This window comes from Tenrec ecaudatus, chromosome 3 (assembly GCF_050624435.1).
Source record: "Tenrec ecaudatus isolate mTenEca1 chromosome 3, mTenEca1.hap1, whole genome shotgun sequence".
Classification (NCBI taxonomy): domain Eukaryota; kingdom Metazoa; phylum Chordata; class Mammalia; order Afrosoricida; family Tenrecidae; genus Tenrec; species Tenrec ecaudatus.
In genome coordinates, this window is record NC_134532.1 from 196,078,379 (window position 1) to 196,098,819 (window position 20,441).

The 20,441-nt window shown below is 43.9% G+C and overlaps 1 protein-coding gene across 2 annotated transcripts in view; it reads right to left on the bottom strand.

The window, feature by feature from the left end:
* STIM2 (stromal interaction molecule 2) overlaps positions 1 to 20,172 on the bottom strand; it is a 166,555-nt gene extending 146,383 nt beyond the window's left edge. Inside the window, exon 1 of one of the 2 annotated variants that reach the window (XM_075544457.1) lies at positions 19,580 to 20,172. In XM_075544457.1, the coding sequence (XP_075400572.1) occupies positions 19,580 to 19,997 (418 nt within the window). In that variant the 5' untranslated portion in view covers positions 19,998 to 20,172. The remainder of the gene's footprint in view (positions 1 to 19,579) is intronic. The other variant, XM_075544458.1, reaches the window with a different exon arrangement.
* Positions 20,173 to 20,441: the final 269 nt, after the last annotated feature.

The following is a 20,441-nucleotide window of genomic DNA, read 5'->3' on the forward strand; positions in this document are numbered from 1 at the left end:
AATATTTATGAAACTACAATACAACTTTTATGAAAAACACACATAGCTCCATAGAAAAGAACTGTGCTACAATGCAATAAACTGAATAGCATTTGTAGACAGATACTGCTAGTTAAAATTACAACAAACATAAGCAATCTGTTAAGGAAGAACCATGCTGGAACAAACCAGGTCTTATTTAGTAAGGGCCGCTTGGTGCAGACAAGCGGGACCGTGGAAATTTTAGCCAGCATTATACCTCCAACTTGAACAATAGTGCACTAAACACATAAGATGCTCAATAAATACTTACTGACAAGATGAACACGCATTTGGAAAGGGCCTTGAAAGATAGAAAGAACATTCTAGAATGAGGGAAACTGCACAATAACAAGAATAAGAGGGGAAGAAAGATATGTTTAAAGAAGAGCGAATAGTCTAATTTCACTGGTGGATACGTAAGAAAACAAACATCTTCACTACTGGACAAACAGACAACCTTAAATAGAGAAAATATTTTTGTTCAAGCATTTCATTTTGCTTGGACCCACAATCAACATTCAAGGAAACATCAATCAAAAAAATCAAATAGTGTACTGTAGTAGGCAAATCTGCTGAATACACTTTTACAGTGTGGAAGAACAAGGCTGTCACTTTCAGGGCTAAGGTATGTTTGATCCATGGCATACAATTTTCAGTCACCTCATGTGCATGTGAAAGCTAGACAATTAAAAAGAATTGATGTATTTGAATTTCAGTGTTGGCAAACAATATTGAAATGACCATGAGCAAGACCAGTGACAAAAAGGATTAACCTAGTAGCTGCAACATGGACTCAAGCATAACAGAAACTGTCAGGACGGCATGGACAGATGTGGCAGCACTCCATTCTGCTGGACATCGCACCGCTATGAAGTAGTCTACCCAGCAACACCTAACAACAACATACCTAAAGCATGTAAAGGATAAGCAGGAGTGTGTACCCCCATGAACTTCGCAACAAATTTAGATTTGGTTTTATGTTAACTAAAAATATTAAAAGCTTTATCAACAAAAGGAGCATAGGAGATAGTGCAAGATAAACTGCAAGATAGCTGCCACCTAAGCATGCCTGATGAAAGTGGGGCAACGAGTCAGGAAGACGACAGAAGAATTGACGCATTTGAACTACAGTGTTGGCAAAGAATACAGATAGTACCATGGGCTGCCGACCAACGAATAAATCAGTCTTGGAGGAAGTATGGTCAGGATGCCCCTTTAGAAGTGAGGACACTTCATCTCACTCACCTCTTTGGACAAGTTATCGGGAGAGATCAATGCCTGGAGAAGCAGGTACTAGGGTGCAATAGAGGGTCAGTGAAAACAGGAAGACCTTTGGAAACATGGTTTGACATAGTAACTACACTGTGGCTTCAATAACCATTGTGAGGCTGGCACAATACCAGGTAGTGTCTTATTCTGTGGTACACAGGGTCACTATGAGCTGAGCCACTTCAGAGGCACCTAACAACAAGGAGACTTGCTGGCTCTGTGGGATAGGTGTTGGGGGGCTAACCAAATGGCTGGCAGTTCAAACTCACTAGCCACTCCACAGATGAAAATGAGGCTGTCCCACAAAATGCAGTGAGTCACTGTGAATTGCAATCAATCTGATGGCAGTTGGTTTGGTTTGGTAACGGGAATGGAAAGAACTGGATTTTTGTAGCTGTCAATTTCAACTTACAGCAACGCTATAGGACAGAGTAGAACTGCCTTATTTAAAGCTTTCATGGTTGTAATCTTTACAGACAATCACTCAACTGTCAGTATACTATAATGTGATGGCTTCCATCTTTCTGTGATGCCACCAGGACTTCAAATGCCAGCAAGGTTATCCATGAAGAACAGATTTCAAGAGAGCTCCCAGAATCAGACTAGCAAGAAGGAAAAGATGGTGCGTTTCTGAAAAAGGATCACTGAAAACCTGATGCATAGCTCCTGCACACTGGGCGGTACAGTGCCAGAAAGGAATCCCTCGGCTTGTTGGAAGGGAACCAAAACACACAGGCCAAAAGGAAAGCTTCAACAAAAGGGACTGACAGAGTGGCTACAACAATGGACTCCAGCAGCAACCACTGAGGATGGTGCAGGGCAGTGTTTTATTTGTTGTGGATACGGTCACTGAGTAAGAACCAACAAGACAGCACCTACAGTAACCACCACCATTTGTATGGATGCACACAGCCACCTCCTTCTCCCATAGAGCAGACTGTTTAAACTCCTGATCTTTCCATGAATAGCCAAACTCTTAGCCCCGGAGCCACTAGGGCCAAAGTGCAATGTATGTGGTTTAGTTCATTAGACAGACAGTAGTGCCATTCAAAAAAAAAGGTAGTTGGGGGACAGGAGGACTTTTCACTTTGATGGAAAAAAGGGGAAAGTGAAACTAGAGTTAAGGGTGGTTCTGCGGAGCCAGGAGCAGCAGCACTCAGTTGGCCACAAGCACAGCATCGCCCATGTGCCTTCCCCAGGAGCAATCCCACACATGATTTCTACTCTTGTTGGCTGTGTGTGCATTCAGCATCCCTGCTTTTCCTACACACTGCTGTTATTTAAGGGGTTATGCATTCTTTGGTGTGATTTGGGTGGTGTTGTAATTGTTTCTTTGCTATTTCAGCATACGAAAGGCTTCACTGGAAGGCTCTGCTTTTAGATGGTAGGGGAAACTGATGTCCTATTTAATCTTCCCAACAATCCTGTGAGGTTGTAGTATCCCCTAGTTTAACAAATTAGGCAAAAGAGGTCAAAAGAGTTGCCCAAAGCTCACCAAGCTAATGAGTTATGAGTTAATGAGTTCCATCCCTTCTTCCTTCCTACAAAAACCTCCACTCTATTCAAATAATAAGAACAGTAAAAACCAGGACCTGTCAGAGAAGAAAAACTCAAAAGTATTTTCCACTGAATGAGCGACAGAAAAATGGCAGGACTGCATGTGGGAAACAGGCGACCTGGAAAAGCAAGGCCATCCCATTGACTTCTGCCTCTCACAAGTTTCACTGGGTGTGTCCAGGAAGGTGGGCCACTCCCTCATCCCTAAGGATATGAAATGCAATCCTTTTAAGGATAGGAGATTTCATTTTCCTTGTTCAATCAGCTAGGTCGGACATAGACAGAAGAAATCTATTGGGGAAATCTGGGAAAGAGGAACCAATAAGTAAGCAAAGCAGTCATCCTAGACTGCTCCATTTCTCTCACTCCTGTTTCCCATTCTGTTCTCAGGCCAACCAATTCATATTCCAAAATATCTCCTAAACGCATCCTCTTCTCTCCACCTAAACTGTCACCATCCTAGCCCAGGTCCAAGTTAAGGATCTCTTAACAATGGCCATCTTGCTCCCAACAATCCATTCTCCCACACAGCAGCCAAGGAGATATTTAGAAGCATAAATCTTATCATGTCACTCCCCTTCTTTCAAATGCTTCAACTGCTTACCACTTGTTCTGTCTCACACGGTTCTACTTTTTCAGCTAGGTTCTATAAAATTCATTGCAGTGGCCACACAGAACTCACAGATGGTACTCATGATTAAGGGATTTATGAAGGGAGTTAACAGGGTACGATTCATGTGACAAATATTCAAGATACAATTGTTCAGTTAAGGCAGTCTCTTCTCTGCTGTGTCTAAAGCCTCACGCTGGCCCCCAAGCCTCTTGGCCTAACTTCTTACCTGTTCAGGATAAATGACAAAGCTCTTAGGGCTGCTAATAAATATCCAAAGGGCATGACACATCACTATTAGCCACAACCTGAAGGCCCTCAGCTCCAAAAGTCAGCAAATCCAGCTCCCAATGGTATCCAAAGGCATCCCACTCCATGTGCCAGTCTCCTTCTCAAAGGCACTCAGCTTCACTTGCTCTGTGGGCTAGGAAGTATACTACTGTCTCATGCTCTGGCTCCTGGTTCTGCTGCTGCTGCATCTCTGCCCCTCCTCCAGAGTGTCCTGGTTCAAGGAAGTCCAATGTATAGAATCTCACGATCCAAAAACTGCTCTACTCCTGGATGTTACGATAGAAGCTTCTCCTGACTCATGAAGCTTTGGGGGTTCATAGAGCAAAGATAGGGAGGAGCACCACAGGCTGATACCAGAGGAATCCAAGGTGAACAGGTCAGGCTTGTGACTGGAGAGGTGAACGAATACAAACCAGGTTGGCAGTTCAGGTGACAGACCACTGATCACTGATGACTCCCGGGGCCCACAAGAAATATGGCTGGCTATTGGCTCAAGTCCAAAGAACCACAGGCCAAGGAACCAGATGCAGCATCCAAGCCAGAAAAAAACAAGCCAGCCCTTTCACAACATCCTTATACCAGAAGTAGGGCACATCCAAATAAACTCCCCTTCAATTGCATTAAGGCTGTGACCAGAGCAAGGGAGTTTTATACCTCCTGAATCTTCCTACAAATGAATGGCTGCTAATAGCCACTCTCATCATGGAGTTGATTACATTCTATTAAATCACTTCATGGGGGATTATTAGGCCTTAACTCCCAAGCCACTGAGAATTCTAACCCCCCAGCCAAGTTAACATAAATCCTATCTATTACAGCTTGCTTCCTTGACCAGGCTACTGAAAGTAAATATCCCCACATTATCTACATTATTTTCTATCTTACCTCACTTTTGTTCTATACTCCCATCATATGCAGTAACTTGTTACAGGGTTAAGAATAAACTCACAAAGATTATAAAAGGATTAAATGTGATAAACATACAAAATGCCCAGCATAAATTTGTAAGCAAAGGCAAACATCGGATTATGTGGGTGAGTCAGTCACCATGCAAGCAGGCCTACCATTAACTAAAATCCCATGCTGGGTGTGGTCATTACATAATCTGGTGTTAACTTGTAAAGGAGTGGAGTCAGGAGACGTGTCAATCAGGTCTTATCTTGATTACCTCATTTGGAGGAGCCACAGAACTAAACAACTCACTGGAGGCCAGAATACACACAGACTCTCTGCTTAGTCTTCCTGCTGACAAGATACACGGAACTACACTAGAGCCCTGGAGCTGGAGGAGCCATGTGGAGACCCCTTGCCAGCACTGAGATGCTTCCACTGCCACTGGATTCACAAGACTTTCCACCCACTGGCCTGTGATCTTCCTGCATTCAGCGCCTTTGCATGTGCTGTGGGACTCTGAAGAGGAATTTAGATTAGTATTGGACATTTGGGCTAATACGGACTTATGAAGTTGTTCTGGACTGGGCTGGGAGGTTTTCTCAATATACAATAATAGCTCTTTGATATAAAGTTCTCTCTTACACATGTCTGAGTCTCCCCCTGGATTTGTTTCTCTAGTCTACCCAGACTAACACACAGGGTCAGTCATTTCACCACCTACCATTCTCAAATGCCAATGTCTGTGTTAAATGCCATTCCCCAGCTTCCTCCTATTGCACCAATGAGTCTCTCCACTATGCCCGCCTCTATTTGATAAATTCTTACACATTCTCAGCAAATTTTTCTACTCTGGAAAATACTTGAGCTCTCCCTAGGTTTTTTAACTACTAGTTTAAAGATTAGCAGTTTGAACCACGTAGCAGTGCCATGGAAGAAAGATTTGGTGATCTCCCGCTCTAAACATTACAGGCCAGAAAACTCTCTGGAGTAGTTCTATTCTGAATACATGGGCTCACCATGCTTCAGAATCGACTTCAAAGCAACAGGTGTAGGTCACCCATCTCTCCACACATTAAATTTAAGAACTCCACCTTTGTAATCCTGTAAAACACAAGCACATCCCTACACTCACCACAGTGTCCAGTCACTCTTCAAGTAGATGAGGAATGCACACAGAGACATTGTACCAAAAGAGTTTGTTGGTGTTCAGAAGGTAGCGTATGATCCAGAACTGATGATATTAGTGGTACTGGAAAAGAACAAAAGCTCCCAGGATTGACAGGCTAGCAATTGATATGTTTTAACTAATGCATGCAACACTGAAAGAGCCTACTTGTCTATGTCAAGAGGTCTGGAAGACAGCTACCTGGACAACCACCTGGAGGAGATCCAATTGGTGCTCATTCCAAAGCAGCATAATCGAATGCAATATGGAAACTGTGAAACAATTTCATTAATATCACATGAAGATAATTTAGAAACAACTGCAGCTGAACATCAAGAAGGAAGTGCCAGAAAGTCAAGCCGGATTCAGAAGAGAATGTGAAACAAGGGATACCATTGCTATTTTCAGAAATTCTGGTCTGAAAGTAGAGAACACTGGAGAGATGTTTACCTGTGTTTTATCAACTCTGCAAAGGGATTTGCCTATAGATCACAGCAAATTCTAGGTCAGATTCAAAGAGGAGGCGTTCCTGTCACTTAATTGTGCTCACATAAAGAACACAAACTGTGCTCACTTGGAGCCAGGCAGGCATTCAGAACTGAAGAAATAAGGCATGATTTGAAACATATAACTTTCCTCAAGTTCTTAAATGCTTCCTCCCTGCCACTATCATGACAGGAATTCTACCTTACAAATCTGGCTAGACCAGAGGATGTACATTGATTGGTACAGAGAGCAACTGGAAACACAGGGAATCCAGGACAGATGACCCCTTCAGGACCTGTGGTGAGAGTGGCGATGCCTGGAGGGTGGAGAGAATGTGGGGTAGAAAGGGGGAACTGATTAGAAGAATCTCGATGTAGCCTCCTCCCTGGGGGATGGACAGCAGAGAAGAAGGTGGGAGGAGATGTATGACAGTGTAACATATGACAAATAATAATTTATGAATGATGAAGGGTTCATGAGGTAGGGGGAGTGGAGATGGGGATGGAAAATGAGCAGCAGATGTTAAGGGTTCAAGTAGAAGGCAAATGTTTTGAGAATGATGATGGCAACAAATGTACATATGTTCTTGGCACAATAGATGTCTGTATGGACTGTGATAAGAATTGTATGAGCCCCAATAAAATGATTTTTTAAAAAGAAAGAAAGAAAATGGAACAGGAGTCCAGCAGGATTGTATCCAGGAGCGCTGGTGGCATAGTGGTTAGCACTGGGTTGTGATCTACAAGTTCAGCAGTTTGAAACCACCAGCCAGCTCCAAAGTAGAGAGACAAGATTCTTCACTCCTATAAAAAGTTAGTCTCAAGAAACCCTTAGTGCCAGGTCTACCTGGCCAGCCCTATCTGGTCGCTATGAGTCAAAATTGACTTGATGGCAGTGAGAGAGGTTTGTATCCTTTCAATAATTAATCCGAAAATGCGGACAATATTGCATTGGACAAATCTGCTACAGAAGGCCTCTTTAAAGTCTAGAAAAGAACAATGGCAACATATGTACAAATATGCCTGATACATTTAATGTACGGATTGTAAAGAGTTGTCAGAGCCAACAAAATGATCTTTTAATTAAAAAATGTTTTAAAAAGTAAATATGTCACTTTAACGACTAAGGTATGCCTACCCTCAACCATTCTCTTTCCAATCATTTATATCATGTGACAGCTAAACAATGAAAAAGAATAAATGATTTCAAATTGGGTGTTAGGCAAAGAAAAGCGAATGTCACGAGCTGCCAGAAGGAACAAATCAGTCCTAAAAGAAAAACAACTAGAATGCTCTTCCAAAGCAACTACGGCCAGACATCAGCTTGCTAATTTGGGGCATGTCATCAGGAAAGATCAATCACCAGAAAAGGACATCCTGTTTGGTTAAGCCGACAGACTATGAGGATACAGGAAACCTTCCATGAGAGGGACTGACACAACTGCCCCAAGAAAAGGAGCAGCCTTTGTTTCAGTCTGACACTCACAAGCCCACGGGACTCAACGCCAACATGGTGACAACTTTTTTTTAACTGCGAATAGCTAACCTGGTGACTGACACACAGCAGTCCCTGAAATTTTTGTTGTTTTTTATGAAGAGAAAAATATAATGTAGAAGAGTCGGCAGAGAGGACCGCATTTATTGATTACACACATCTTCCAAAAGAAGAACCACTCCTGAAAAAAGAAAAGTATGACAAGAAATTTTTCATTAAAAAAAACTTGTAATAAACATTCTAATCATTACTGTTATTAAAGACAATGCTACTAGTATATATTATAATTACTGACCAAAAACAAAAAAACACCTTACTGCCATTGTGTCAATTCCAACTCATAATGGCTTATAGGGCAGAAGGCTGTAAATTTCCCGGGAGCTCAAAGCCTAAGCCTTATCTTTCTTGCATGGAGCAGCTGGTGGGTTAGGACAGCTGACCTTGAGGTTAGCAGCCCAGCTCTTCACCCAGGACACTACCAGGGCTTCTGCAATCACTAATGGAAAGATCTAAAAAGGTAAGAAAGTAACATTCACTATTAGAATAGTGGTCTTTGGGAAAAATGAATATGATATACTTATATATGGTTAATATAATACATTTCCAGGCAGTTTTCAAGTTTACATTTTCCCTACAAGAATAAAAAAGCAATGGTTAATTTCAGTAACTTTATGTCCCATCGTGCCTAGCACAAGACACTTAGTAAGTGAATATGTAGAAAACTATATGTGCATTCGTATACACACACACAATTAATCAAAGACTGACCTTCTCATTTTTACCTTCTATATAGTTCTTTAAAAGGCTCATGACAACATACCTCAAACCAAACCTAAGAGGGGGTACTTAAAAAGGGAAATTCAAAAATGATAAGCAGCAGCTATGGCTACCGTGAAGCATACGTGTGGGAGAAACACAGTAGAACCAAATAGCAAGGACTGTTGTTGTGAGCTGCTGTTGAGTCGGCTCCAACAGTCAATGTGGGGGCATTGTAGAAACAAGAGCTGGCGATGACCAGGGTTGAAGACAATGGGGCAACAGAAGTATTGCGCACGTGTCCATAATGAAAATGTTACAGGCTGAATCCTGAGTAACAGGAATAAGAAATAAGGGAGGGGGGTGGGGGTGGGGGTGGGTGATGATCTGGTTAAACTCATCACTGAATGGCTTTAAAAAGGGAAAGAAAAACAGTAGTGAAAAGAAAGTGTGAGTACAAAACTGGACCTTTGAAATGGACAGCATACTGAGCAGGAGATGAGAGTTTCAATTAAGGATTAAAACAAAACGTGTGTTATTTAAATGACCATCAATTAAGAAGCGTAAGCATAAGCTGCTTCTGTAATATAGGGGGATGTGATGAGGGTGTTTATGATTTTGTGATCAAATAAATAAGGACAGTCACTTCAAGTCTTTTTCAAATAAAAAGCCCAGTACTAAATTCCATAAAGTACTCCTGGAAGTATTTCAGTTCCCTAAAATAGCACGTTTAGGATGCTCAAAAAGAAAGGTTGAAAGACAGACACACACACACACACACACACACACACACGCACACACACACAAGTAATACTAATAATAATAATGATAACAATAATAGTAGTAGTAGTAGGCTGTACCAAGGCCAAGCACAACCCAGCAGCATAAGGAGGATTTCATATTCCAGAGCATGCCTGCAGCTCCAGCCACTGTCTGGGTCACACTCCACAGTTCCCAGAGCTTATAGGGGGAAGGAAAAGGGGGAGTGGGGGAATGACCACTATGTGTTTAGAAAACATTCCACATCAACTCATAAACATTCTACAGCTGCTCTGAGCTTCACCCTAAAGTTGTTTCACTTTAGCCGGCGGGCTGAGGAAGCCTAGCAGGAAGGAAACGCAGGGCTGCAGCCATGATGGTTGGGGTGTGCACTATCGCCTCTAGGGCCAAATGAAATGACGCCAGGAGTCCAATCAATCACAGGCTTAGGGCTCCCCACCCCCAAGTGAGACCTTTCCGAGTAAAGGAGTTCTCCGAGCAGGAAATGTTCAGTTGGATTTGAGGAACACAAGACTGAGGACAGATATTTAGGGGAGAACCACCCTTAAAATCAGCAACAATGAAACCAGTCAAGGATAAGTTATTGAAAGTCGGATTAGAAAGTGTCAACAAGGATTGAAGATATAATACCTACTAAAATAAAGATCTCAGAGGATAAGAGGGAAACACACACATTTAGAGTTAGCAGTATAAATTGCCTACAGGAGATCAAGTTGGAAATTCACACTTAAATGTTAATTCTGAAACAAAAAATGAAGTACACATTTTAAACTTGGAATATTTATGACAAATGCAAAAGTTCAAAAAGTTCACGGAAAAAATCATTCTTTTCATTTCATATATTCTCATTCATTCTTTTAATTCTGTATATATTCTCTTGCCATGCAAGAAAAACTTTAATTTGTCAAATAACTGGTGAATGTTTGGTGAATAACTGAAGTCATCGGGTCCATCCAATCATAGACAAAAAGGAATCGCTAATTTTTATATTAATAGGAAATCTTGTAATAAGAACCTTCTCTGACACATCATGGGTATCTCCTTCTACATCGCCATGGGTGTATATCGATTTAAATAAAAGTCATCCCATAAAGTAAAAGTGAGAGGCAATTTCATATCCTAGGTTTCCAGGAGGTAGCCAGATTAGTCTAAACTAGAATAAAACAAAATATGATCCCCACATTCCCCTTGCCAGGGCACACTCTAAACCCTCAGGCCCTACATCTGCAGACTTCCTAACGGCTGTCACCCTCTTGGCACCAAGGGGCTTCGCGACTGGTCTTAGCACAACAGTGCTGAGATTGCTGCCTGACTTGAACGCTGCTAGACAGCACTGTTCCTGGGAGAAACATGAATGGTAGCTAACTTGGTTGCTAATAGGAAGGATGGCAGTTCAAATGTACCCAGGCACCTGGGAAGAAGGGCCCGGTGAACTACTGGAAAATGAGTCACTGCTAGCTAGCCCTGCTGAGCAAGGTTCTACTCTCACACACTGGAGTTGCCATGACTCAGGATCCATGCAACAGCAAGACATTGCTGGGAAGACATTGAGGAAACGGGCTCTCTCAAAAAATGGGCTCCACACATCATGGCCCACCAGGCTAGGAGGTCGATGTTCCAAATTAGAACAGCCAGTCAACAGAGAGGACCACATGGCCAGCCCCACTATAAGACGTGACGTCCCTCACTGACCCACAGTCCTACAGGCGACAACACCGGCCGGAGACACAGAGAGGGAATTGCACCCGATTGGATCCCGCCACACCGAGGCAAAACATTATGGGGGTGCAACAGAACAGCAAGGGAATGGAGCGGCAAGGTCCCCAGGGAATACTGAAGGTGGACTTTGGGGCCAGGACGTGGTGCCCCAAAAGGCTGGACTGGAAAACACTCCTAAAGGCCAACAAACAATCCTGGAACTAACTATAAGCTTTTCTTTCTTGTTGTGTTTTGTTTTGTGTTGTTTTATTTTTGTCATTGGCTTGTTGTTGTTTTGTTGTATACTGTTGCTTGGTTGTGCTCTGTCTTGTTTCTGTGCATGTTATTATCTCCGGAGGTCTGTCTAAATAAGATAGGCTGGATGAACAATTGGAGGAGAAAACAGCGGGACTGATAGTTCCATGGGGACATGGGAGACAGGAAAATGGGGGGAAAGGTCGTGGTGTTAATAAACCCAGGGACAAGGGAACAACAAGCGATCCAAATCGGTGCTAAGGAGGGTGTGGGAGGCCTGGCTGGGCATGATCAAGGGTAATTAACTAAGAGGAATACCTGAAATCCTGGTGGGGACTGAGCATGATAGTGGGACAGTCAAAGGAAATAGAGGAAAGAGCTGGGAGGCAGACAGCATTTATAGAGTTCTAGATAAAGATATGTACATATGCAAATATATTTATACATGAGGATGGGGAAATAGATCTATGTGCATACATTTATAAGGTTAGTATTAAGGTAACAGAGGGACATTGGACCTCCACTCAAGTACTCCCTCAATGCAAGAATACTTTCTTCTATTAAATTGGCATTCTATGATGCTCACCTTCCCGACACAACCGCGCTGAAGACAAAGTGGGTGAAAAACTAAATGTGGTGAAGAAAGCTGATGGTGCCCAGCTATCAAAAGAGATAGCGTCTGGGGTCTTAAAGGCTTGAAGGTAAATGAGCGACCATCTGGCTCAGAAGCAATAAAGCCCACATGGAAGAAGCACACCAGTCTGTATGACCACGAGGTGCTGAAGGGATCAGTTATCAGGCATCAAACAAAAAAAAAAAACATATCATTTTGTGCTCACCTCCCTGATACGATCGCTGAAGACAAATGGATGCATAAGCAAATGTGGTGAAGAAAGCTGATGGTGCCCGGCTATCAAAAGTTATAGCATCTGGGGTCTTAAAGACTTGAAAATAAACAAGCGGCCATCTAACTCAAAAGCAACAAAGCTCACATGGAAGAAGCACACCAGCCTGTGCAATCAGAAGGTGTCAAGGGATCAGGAATCAGGCATCATCAGAACAAAAATCTTACCATAGTGAATGAGCGGGGGAGTGCGAAGTGGAGATCCAAAGCCCATTTGTAGGCCACTGGACATCCCCTTACAGAAGGATCTTGGGAGGAGATGACACAGTCAGGGTGCGATGTAGCAATGATGGGAAGGATGGGAAAAATGAGGACCTGATGCCAGTGGCTTGGGTGGAGAGTAAAAGTTTTGAGAATGATGAGGGCAACAAATGTACAAATGTGCTTTTACACAATTAGTGTATGTATGGATTGTGATAGGAGTTGTATGAGCCCCTAATAAAATGATTTTTTTTTAATGAGAAGCTGATACCAAGGGCTCAAGTAGAAAGCAAATGTTTTGAGAATGATGACGGCAACAGATGTACAAATGTGCTTGATAGATGGAGATATATATATATATATATATATATATATATATATATAGATTGTGATAAAGAGTTGTATGAGCCCCCAATAAAATGATTTGGGGAAAAATGGGCTCCAGCATTCTCCATTCATTTCTCAGTATTCAGTGCACACACTCTGTACTTGACTCTAAAGAAAACATGAATTTACTTTTTATTCTCACATTTGCCTCATTCATTCATCTCCACATGAAGTCCGATATTGAGACACAAGTTGCAAACCTTTATGGCCTAACTTTTCAGGACAAAAAGTTATTCAGCACACCACTCCCTGCCCTGCCCCCTGGCATTTAAAAGCTGTTATACCATATCCCAAAATCCAGGATAAAGTATACTCACTGCCACAGAGTTGATGCCGACTCATAGTGACCCTATAGGGCAGGGGAGAACAACCCCTGTGAGTTTCTGAGACTGTAACTGTTTACAGAAGGAGAAAGCCCCATCTTTCTCCCACAGCTGCTGGTGGTTTACAACTGGACACCTTTCAGATCGAAGCCCAATGCATAGCCACTGCTTTTGCAGACCCCATGGATCAGCCCAGCGTGTCCAAGGGAGTGGCATCACTCACTTGGAGAAATAAAGTACTAAAGTAAGGCCTGCTTCATTCTTACCTGACTCAAGGGACTTAGCAGTCCCTTTCTTCTTCCAACCTGTTTGCAGTCTGTTATATTTCATATTGTATACGGCACAGATGTGTACAGCCAGTTGAGAATAGAAGCTTTTATGATCACAGTCTACTGCAGGGGTCCTCAAACTTTTTAAACAGGAGGACAGTTCACTGTCCCTCAGATCCGTTGGAGGGACAGCTATAGTTTAAAAAAATACTGTGAACAAATTCCTATGCACACTGCACATATCTTATTTTGAAGTAAAAAAACAAATGGGGAAAAAACACCCCGTGGGCCAGATAAATGTCCTCGGCAGGCTGCATGTGGCCCACGGGCCATAGTTTGAGGACGCCTGGTCTACTGGGACAATTGAGTCAACAGTTCTTATGCTTATGTACTCCTTGACAATATAGTGAGTAATCTCTGGGATCTTAAAGCCTACGAGCTATCAGCTAAGATACAACAAATAATCTCTATTCATCTAGAACAGAAAGACAGAAATGCAAGGAACACAGAGGGAGCCTGGCTTCAGGACTGTCTCCATGAACCTCTGCCTCCTCCACTCTTAGAACTGCAGAACCAAATGGTGCCTGGCTACTGTGCATTACAAACATCCTGGGGAGGGGGGGCAATGGATAGGTCCTGAAAGAAAGGGAGAAGATGGCACAGTTTCCATCTTAAAGTAGTCACACTTACTGGACCTATTGCGGCTAGCAGAGGCTCTTAAGACAGTCCAAACCTTGGCTAAAAATGATTCCCTGAAGTCACCTTCAAGTAAGTGACAATTTGGCTCACAAAGTAAAGATTGTCACCCTTGATTATGTTCTTTAAAAAACTTATCTAAATAAGATCAAATGGAAAACAGTTATTTTAGACCACACACCAGATAATTGGGAAGCAAAGTTTATGTCCTTGGGCGTGCAACAACCAGAAATAATGAGACTGTTGATACAACGTGAAGAACATAGCCAATGTTACCGATCACTCATTATGTCTACAAACAGGGAAATGGGAGTTTTTGCTGTACGAACTTTCACACACAAAAAGCATAAAATATTGACAAAGATGTTTTTGAGTCAGAAAATTCCAGGTTCAACATCTAACTCTGCCACTTGCTAGGTGTGACCTTATGCAGCATAGTTTAACATGATCCTGCATCAGTTTTCATACCTCTTCTCTGAAACTACGAGTAGTTTCCTAACAGGTGTAGATGCAGAATACAAACGATTGATTCTGAGATGGAGAGGAAGATGAAGCAATAGACTAGTGCAGGGGTCAGCAAATGTTTGAGACTGGAGAGCCAATCCCGTCCTGCACAACAATTTAAAAATTATTCAAGAGTCGTGAATGTATTTTCATAAACAAATGAGATCACCACCTTCTGAATAATATCCTTTAAAATTTTCAATTTCACTTCACAGCAACATATACATAGCAAAAGAGCCAAATGTGGCTTGAGAGCTGTCGTTTGCTGACCCCTGGAGAGGGTTGAAAGGTATTAAATTGGAAGAAGGGGAAGCTAATAATCCACGAGAAAGGAAAAAGAAATCAAGAGAGGGGAGTAAGGAGAGTAGAGGGAAGGGTAAATTATTGGGAGAGATAGTTTAAACTGAATACAAAATAGATGATCTGAATGCAATCCTCTACCTAATTCACAATAAAAACACTTAGCGTAACTCACATGGAGTAGTAAGTATTATTAATTAGTCTGTGCTGGTCTTTAGGACCCATGTCTTATTCTTTCTTACATCTCTTCGATTCCAAGTGTATGATATTCCACATGTGCCTAACAAATGCTGTTTGATGAAACTTGACCAATTCAGAAGTCATCTCCCTGGCAGTAGGATCCAAATATTAAAAATGGCTTGCTAACCATATTACTAAGTGTTAATTTACAATTATTAAGTGTTATTAATTTAAAAATTATCTCAACCAGTGTATAGGATGGTGATTAGACACATACAAAGAGGTTCCCCCAAGCATCATTCTGAAAGTATTCTACATCCCATCCTTCTCACTGAGTAGGCCAATATTTGGTGGAAGACAAGGTAAACATCCTTTAAAAACACAAGCATTTCCTCAATCACCAAGCCAGACTGTAGCCAATTGAAAGTACCTGCTACAGCTCCTTCGTACTGCTTCCAGTTAGGCTAACGCTGAGCTGACTCAACTGGCCTTCTGACATCTTCCTGTGCCGCAGAGAGAGCCCAACAGAGACTAATCAGTTCTGCTCTAGTATTTCCAAGAACAGTACCGAGGATTACAATGTTTCCAGACCAGTGAAATTATTGTTAATCCTTAAATGTTCTGAATGGGCTATATCCAGATGGCTACAATGCGACCACAAAGGTCACACTAGGGAAGGAAAGGGCTACAACTGATAACTGTGGGAAAGGAACAAGAAGATACAAAAGAAAAGAGGAGCTAACTTCTGAAAGGGCAACTTCACAATGGAGGAGCAACAGCAGCACCATGAGGCATTTTCATCTAGCGCAGTGGTTCTCAACCTTCCTCATGCCACCACCCTTTAATAGTGACCCCAACCATAAAATTATTTTCATTGCTGCTTCATAACTGTAATTTTGCTAGTCAGGCGACCACTGTGAAAGAGTCTTTCCACCCACAAAGGGGTCACGACCCACAAATTGAGAACCACTGATCTAAACTAATGGAAAACATTGGCACCCATGGCTTTTAATTGCTGCTGGGTAACGTGATCCTTCTAAAATGGCACTCTACTTTAAAACGACAAATATTTTAAATATTCATTGACACCTTAGTACTTTCAAAAGGTTTGTTTAAAAGATACAATTTTTTTCACAATACACCCAAATGATGAAATGGTCTTATCGTTAAGATAAAACCTGCAAGTTTCACTACAGAGAATCCTTCAATTCATTAAAAATAAAAAGCAATACAAGTGTATATTTTCAATGTTAAGTTTACCTTTTCTAATTCTGAAAAAACTACCAGTATGTGTCTTATAAGAAAACATAAAGATGTTTCAGTTGCTCTACGTATTTTGCCAGAATAAAGAATTGTGCTCTAACAATAATCATGTATATACACAAGAGGGTGCTTCAGAAAGTTTGTATACATTTTTCATTATCTTTTATTCCATCATTTCACTTTTTTAAGCCCCTCCATATATACTAAGCCCTTTACAAACACTATTTTTTTTTTCAGGACCACATCTGGATGAGATCAATTACTCCCTAGAGTAATTGACTTGAGAGATTCTAAACTTATTAGGCAAGCAAAGAGAAGGAGGGGCTGGGGGGGCGGGGGCTGGTGTGGATTGCTAAAGCACTGCTTGGAATATCATCAGAAAGCTCTTGGTAACTTAGGCTTGCTTCAAATTTTACTAACTTTAAAAGTAAGAATCCAAAATACATATAATTCCAAATTTTTACTACACAGCATCACAGTATTTAGTTCGCTTTATGAAAAAGTTTACACATAGAATTTTGAAAAGGTAATGTTTCAAAAAGGTTAAAAATGGAGATCAATCTTATAACAACAGGTCTATTATTTTGATGATCTGTTAGTCTCTCATCATCATAAATGCACTTGCTTGCTCAAAATTAAGCCTATGATAGGTGTTTAAAGGTAACTGATTCTTAGAACACATTAAACTACTGGGAGGAAACCTGCACTGAGCAAGAACGTTTTCTACAGTTTATTTATGAGAGGAAAACTCTAACAGGTGTCATTCAGGAGAGGAGAGGAGGGGTTGGGGTGTCCTGGGGCAGAGCTATTAGAATCCAGGGGGTTGAATGACGATGCTAATCAGGGGCCAAGGGGGACAAGTCTTCTCCTATAAATCTTGCAAATATTTTTCAATTTTCCAAATTCTCATCAAGTTTTAGATCTCTTATTACTGATGCTCTCCTCCATCTGGTTCCAGTCTCTACCACTGCCCAGAATATGACAAACGCAGTGTTTGTTAAGGGCAGTCTATGGTTTTACTTCCTGAAGTTTACAATTGAAGTGATAAACTGTGTTCTGGCTTAGCACAACATTTGCGAATGGAAGTCATAAAAGAAAGCACTATGTGTACAAATGAAAGGCTGGAAAGGAGCCCTGTCGATACCTTACAGCTCAGAGAAATGATGGCTCTGTCCTAACTTTATCCTAGAAGTTACCTTTGCCCACACACACAGTGCTCTTGACCAGATTTACATAAACTGATTAAAATGGGCAAAATTCAGGTTGCACTGTGTGGGTTTTTGTAACAAATTTCACACAGATTTTTAGCTTATTAAAAAGAAATATTCTAGCAAAAGAGGTAGAAGATTAGATACCAATTCATACTCTCAATATGGTTTCTGTACACTTAGCTTGAAGCGCCATAGCATAAACTCTCGTTATGTGTTGTATCAGACATTTTCTCCAGGGGCCACCCTTTCTTTTTCCACCATGCCATAAGACTAACAGGAAAAAATTGGCTGCTAAGGAATTACAGGCCATCAAAGTCCCATCTGAAGTCATTTTCATCCATCACCACCCCCAATATCCAAGTATTTTTATTTTGCGTGAAATATATATACAACCCATACGCACACTCAACAAATTTTACATAGAAAGTTCATTGATAGTAGCTACATACATGAAGTAGTTTCCTTGGTCCTGTCTATATATCATACAACAAACATACTGCTTGATAGCCAGTGATCAATAATCACTAAATTCCATAGCTTCAGCCACTAATTACATTTTGATAAAACGTTAGCTAATTATTTAGCAACAGGTTTCCACTTAAGAAATCACCCCCGAGTCTCACTCCTGTAGCTTATAGAAAACCAGGCATTTCTTCTCCCTCCCTTCCTACATCACAAGTTAGACCTTAACAACCTAATTCTCCAACTACTTTCCTGATCACTGCGATTCTTCACATTTGTATTTACCACTTAAGCCCGAGAGAAAAAGAAAAAGGGTATTCAGGCATAAGACTGCCCAGCCTACCCTCTCACTCAAACAATACGAGGTCCTAAGACTGACTATTCTGTCATCGTGTTACCAAACCACCCAGGGATCGGTTACGTTCCATTTTAAAAGGGCTTGGATCCGAGTCAGGGCAAAGCAAGTTAAATATGCTGATCATTATGTTCTATAGACTCAAAATTGCAAAGCGCTTGGCAACGTCGACCCACAGCCTTCTTCTTTCTGGAACAGTAAACATCCTGTCGCGGAGAGTGTCTGGTTTGCTCTAAAGAACACAGCCCTGCGCTGCGCTAAGCAGCTGTTAACTTCCAGCCGCCTGTTGGACTATGCCTTTGTATGAATTAATGATGGGTCATCGCGTTTAGTTGGAAATGAACTTGAGGGCAACGGGTTAACGGGTTTTCATCTTATTTCTGCTTCTGCTTTTTTTGTTTTTTAATCTTGCTAAGCAGGTCTGCTTTTAAAAATAAAGTACCCGGCAAACTCGCATTACTTCACTGCACTTCCAAAGGAAATCCGTCCAGCATGATCTTTTGTACATGACACGGAGAGATTTTAAAAGGATACGATTTTCTGCTTCGCCTTACCGAGGTGTTTACTCGTGGTTCTTATTATGTCGAGAACGCTCCATATCAAACGGGGTGGGGGGTGGGGGGGACTGGGTGCAGGCTAGCAGGACGGTGCTCCTAAACCCAAGGCCGGAACGGGCAGCACGTTACATGGTAGGCACATTGCTGATCACCTGCTGAGCTCTGAGGCCCCCACCCCACGCTGACACCCAGCGAGGCAGCCAGCAGCACACACCCCACCCCTCCGCAAACACACATGAGCCTTGGAGGATTCCGCACCCGGGTGGGAAGCCACTGACTAGCACCACTAGGCGTGGAGGCTCTCAAAGAATCCGCCTGGGCAGCCTCCCCTGGGACCGGGTGCTCAGCAGGGCACTGAACCGGCGAGACGCTCGGCCGGCTGCCTCGGCGCGAGCAGCGCCAGCCGCCGACTCGGTACCGCAGTGCCGCGACCGACTTCGAACGGCTTCCGAGCAACCCCGCCGCCCGCGCCCTGCAGACCCTGCGGGCTCTTCCGCAGCACGACGGGGACTCCGCCGCAGTGCTCGCCGGGGATCCCCGCGTGCCGTCGAGAGGCTCGGGCGAGCGCGGGGGTCCAGGTGCAAAGGGAAGGCGCCGCAGCAGAAGAGTGCGCGGCCGGGCATCGCGCCCCGGCCCGGGCCGTCCAAGGGGGACCCCGCTGGACCCCGCCCGCCCGTCCCACGGGCCTCACCTGTCAGGAGCGCCGGGCTGTGGCCCGCCGACGCCGCCGGAGAGGAAGCGGCGGCCGCGCCTGCCGCCCGCCGCCCGCGGAGGTGCCTCGGCCCCAGCTCGCAGCCGTCCGCCGCTCCGGCCACCAGCAACCCGAGCAGCAGCAGCAGCAGCAGCGGTGGCGGCGGCAGCGGCGGATACGGTGCAGCCCAGCGCCGCCGCCGCCGCCGCAGCCAGCCCGAGGCCGAGCCGAGCGTCTCGGCGGGATGGGGGCGCGCCGGGGACGCCCCTGCCGCCGGCCACTCGACCGCTCCGCGCGGCGCCGCCGCCGGCCACTCCGCGGGCCGCCCGCGCCGCCTCAGACACGGGCTCCCGCCGGGCGCCAGCCTGATCCCCTCAGCACCGGCGGCCTCCGGGGCTCGGGTCTTGGCGGCGTTCATTGGTTCCGGTTACTTAAAAAAAAAAAAAAGGTGGGAGGCAGATAGGTACGGCGTCTTCAGGCCGCGCGCGACGCCCGCGCTGCTGCCTCGGTCCGACCGGGAGCCGCTGCTCTGGCGCCACCAAACAGCAGCCCAGCGCCCGCGCCGCCGCCGCCACCGCCGCCGCCGCGGCGCATCCCCCCGCCCCCTCCGGCCCGCGCTAGTCGTAGTACCACGCTCGGCCCGACGCCTCCCTCCCCTCACACACTCGCGGGCATACCAATCCCCCGCCTCCTTCGGCCCCTCCACGGCGCAGGCGCAGCGCTGCTGCATTGCGCGTGCGCGACTCAGCCCCGCCCCCAAAGGCGTTCCCGAATGAGTCCTGCAGCTGCAGAGTGGTTTCGCACGCTTCTGTTGAGAGGTGGGGAAGGGGCTACGGAGTTGGGGAGATTGGTCTCCTTCCCC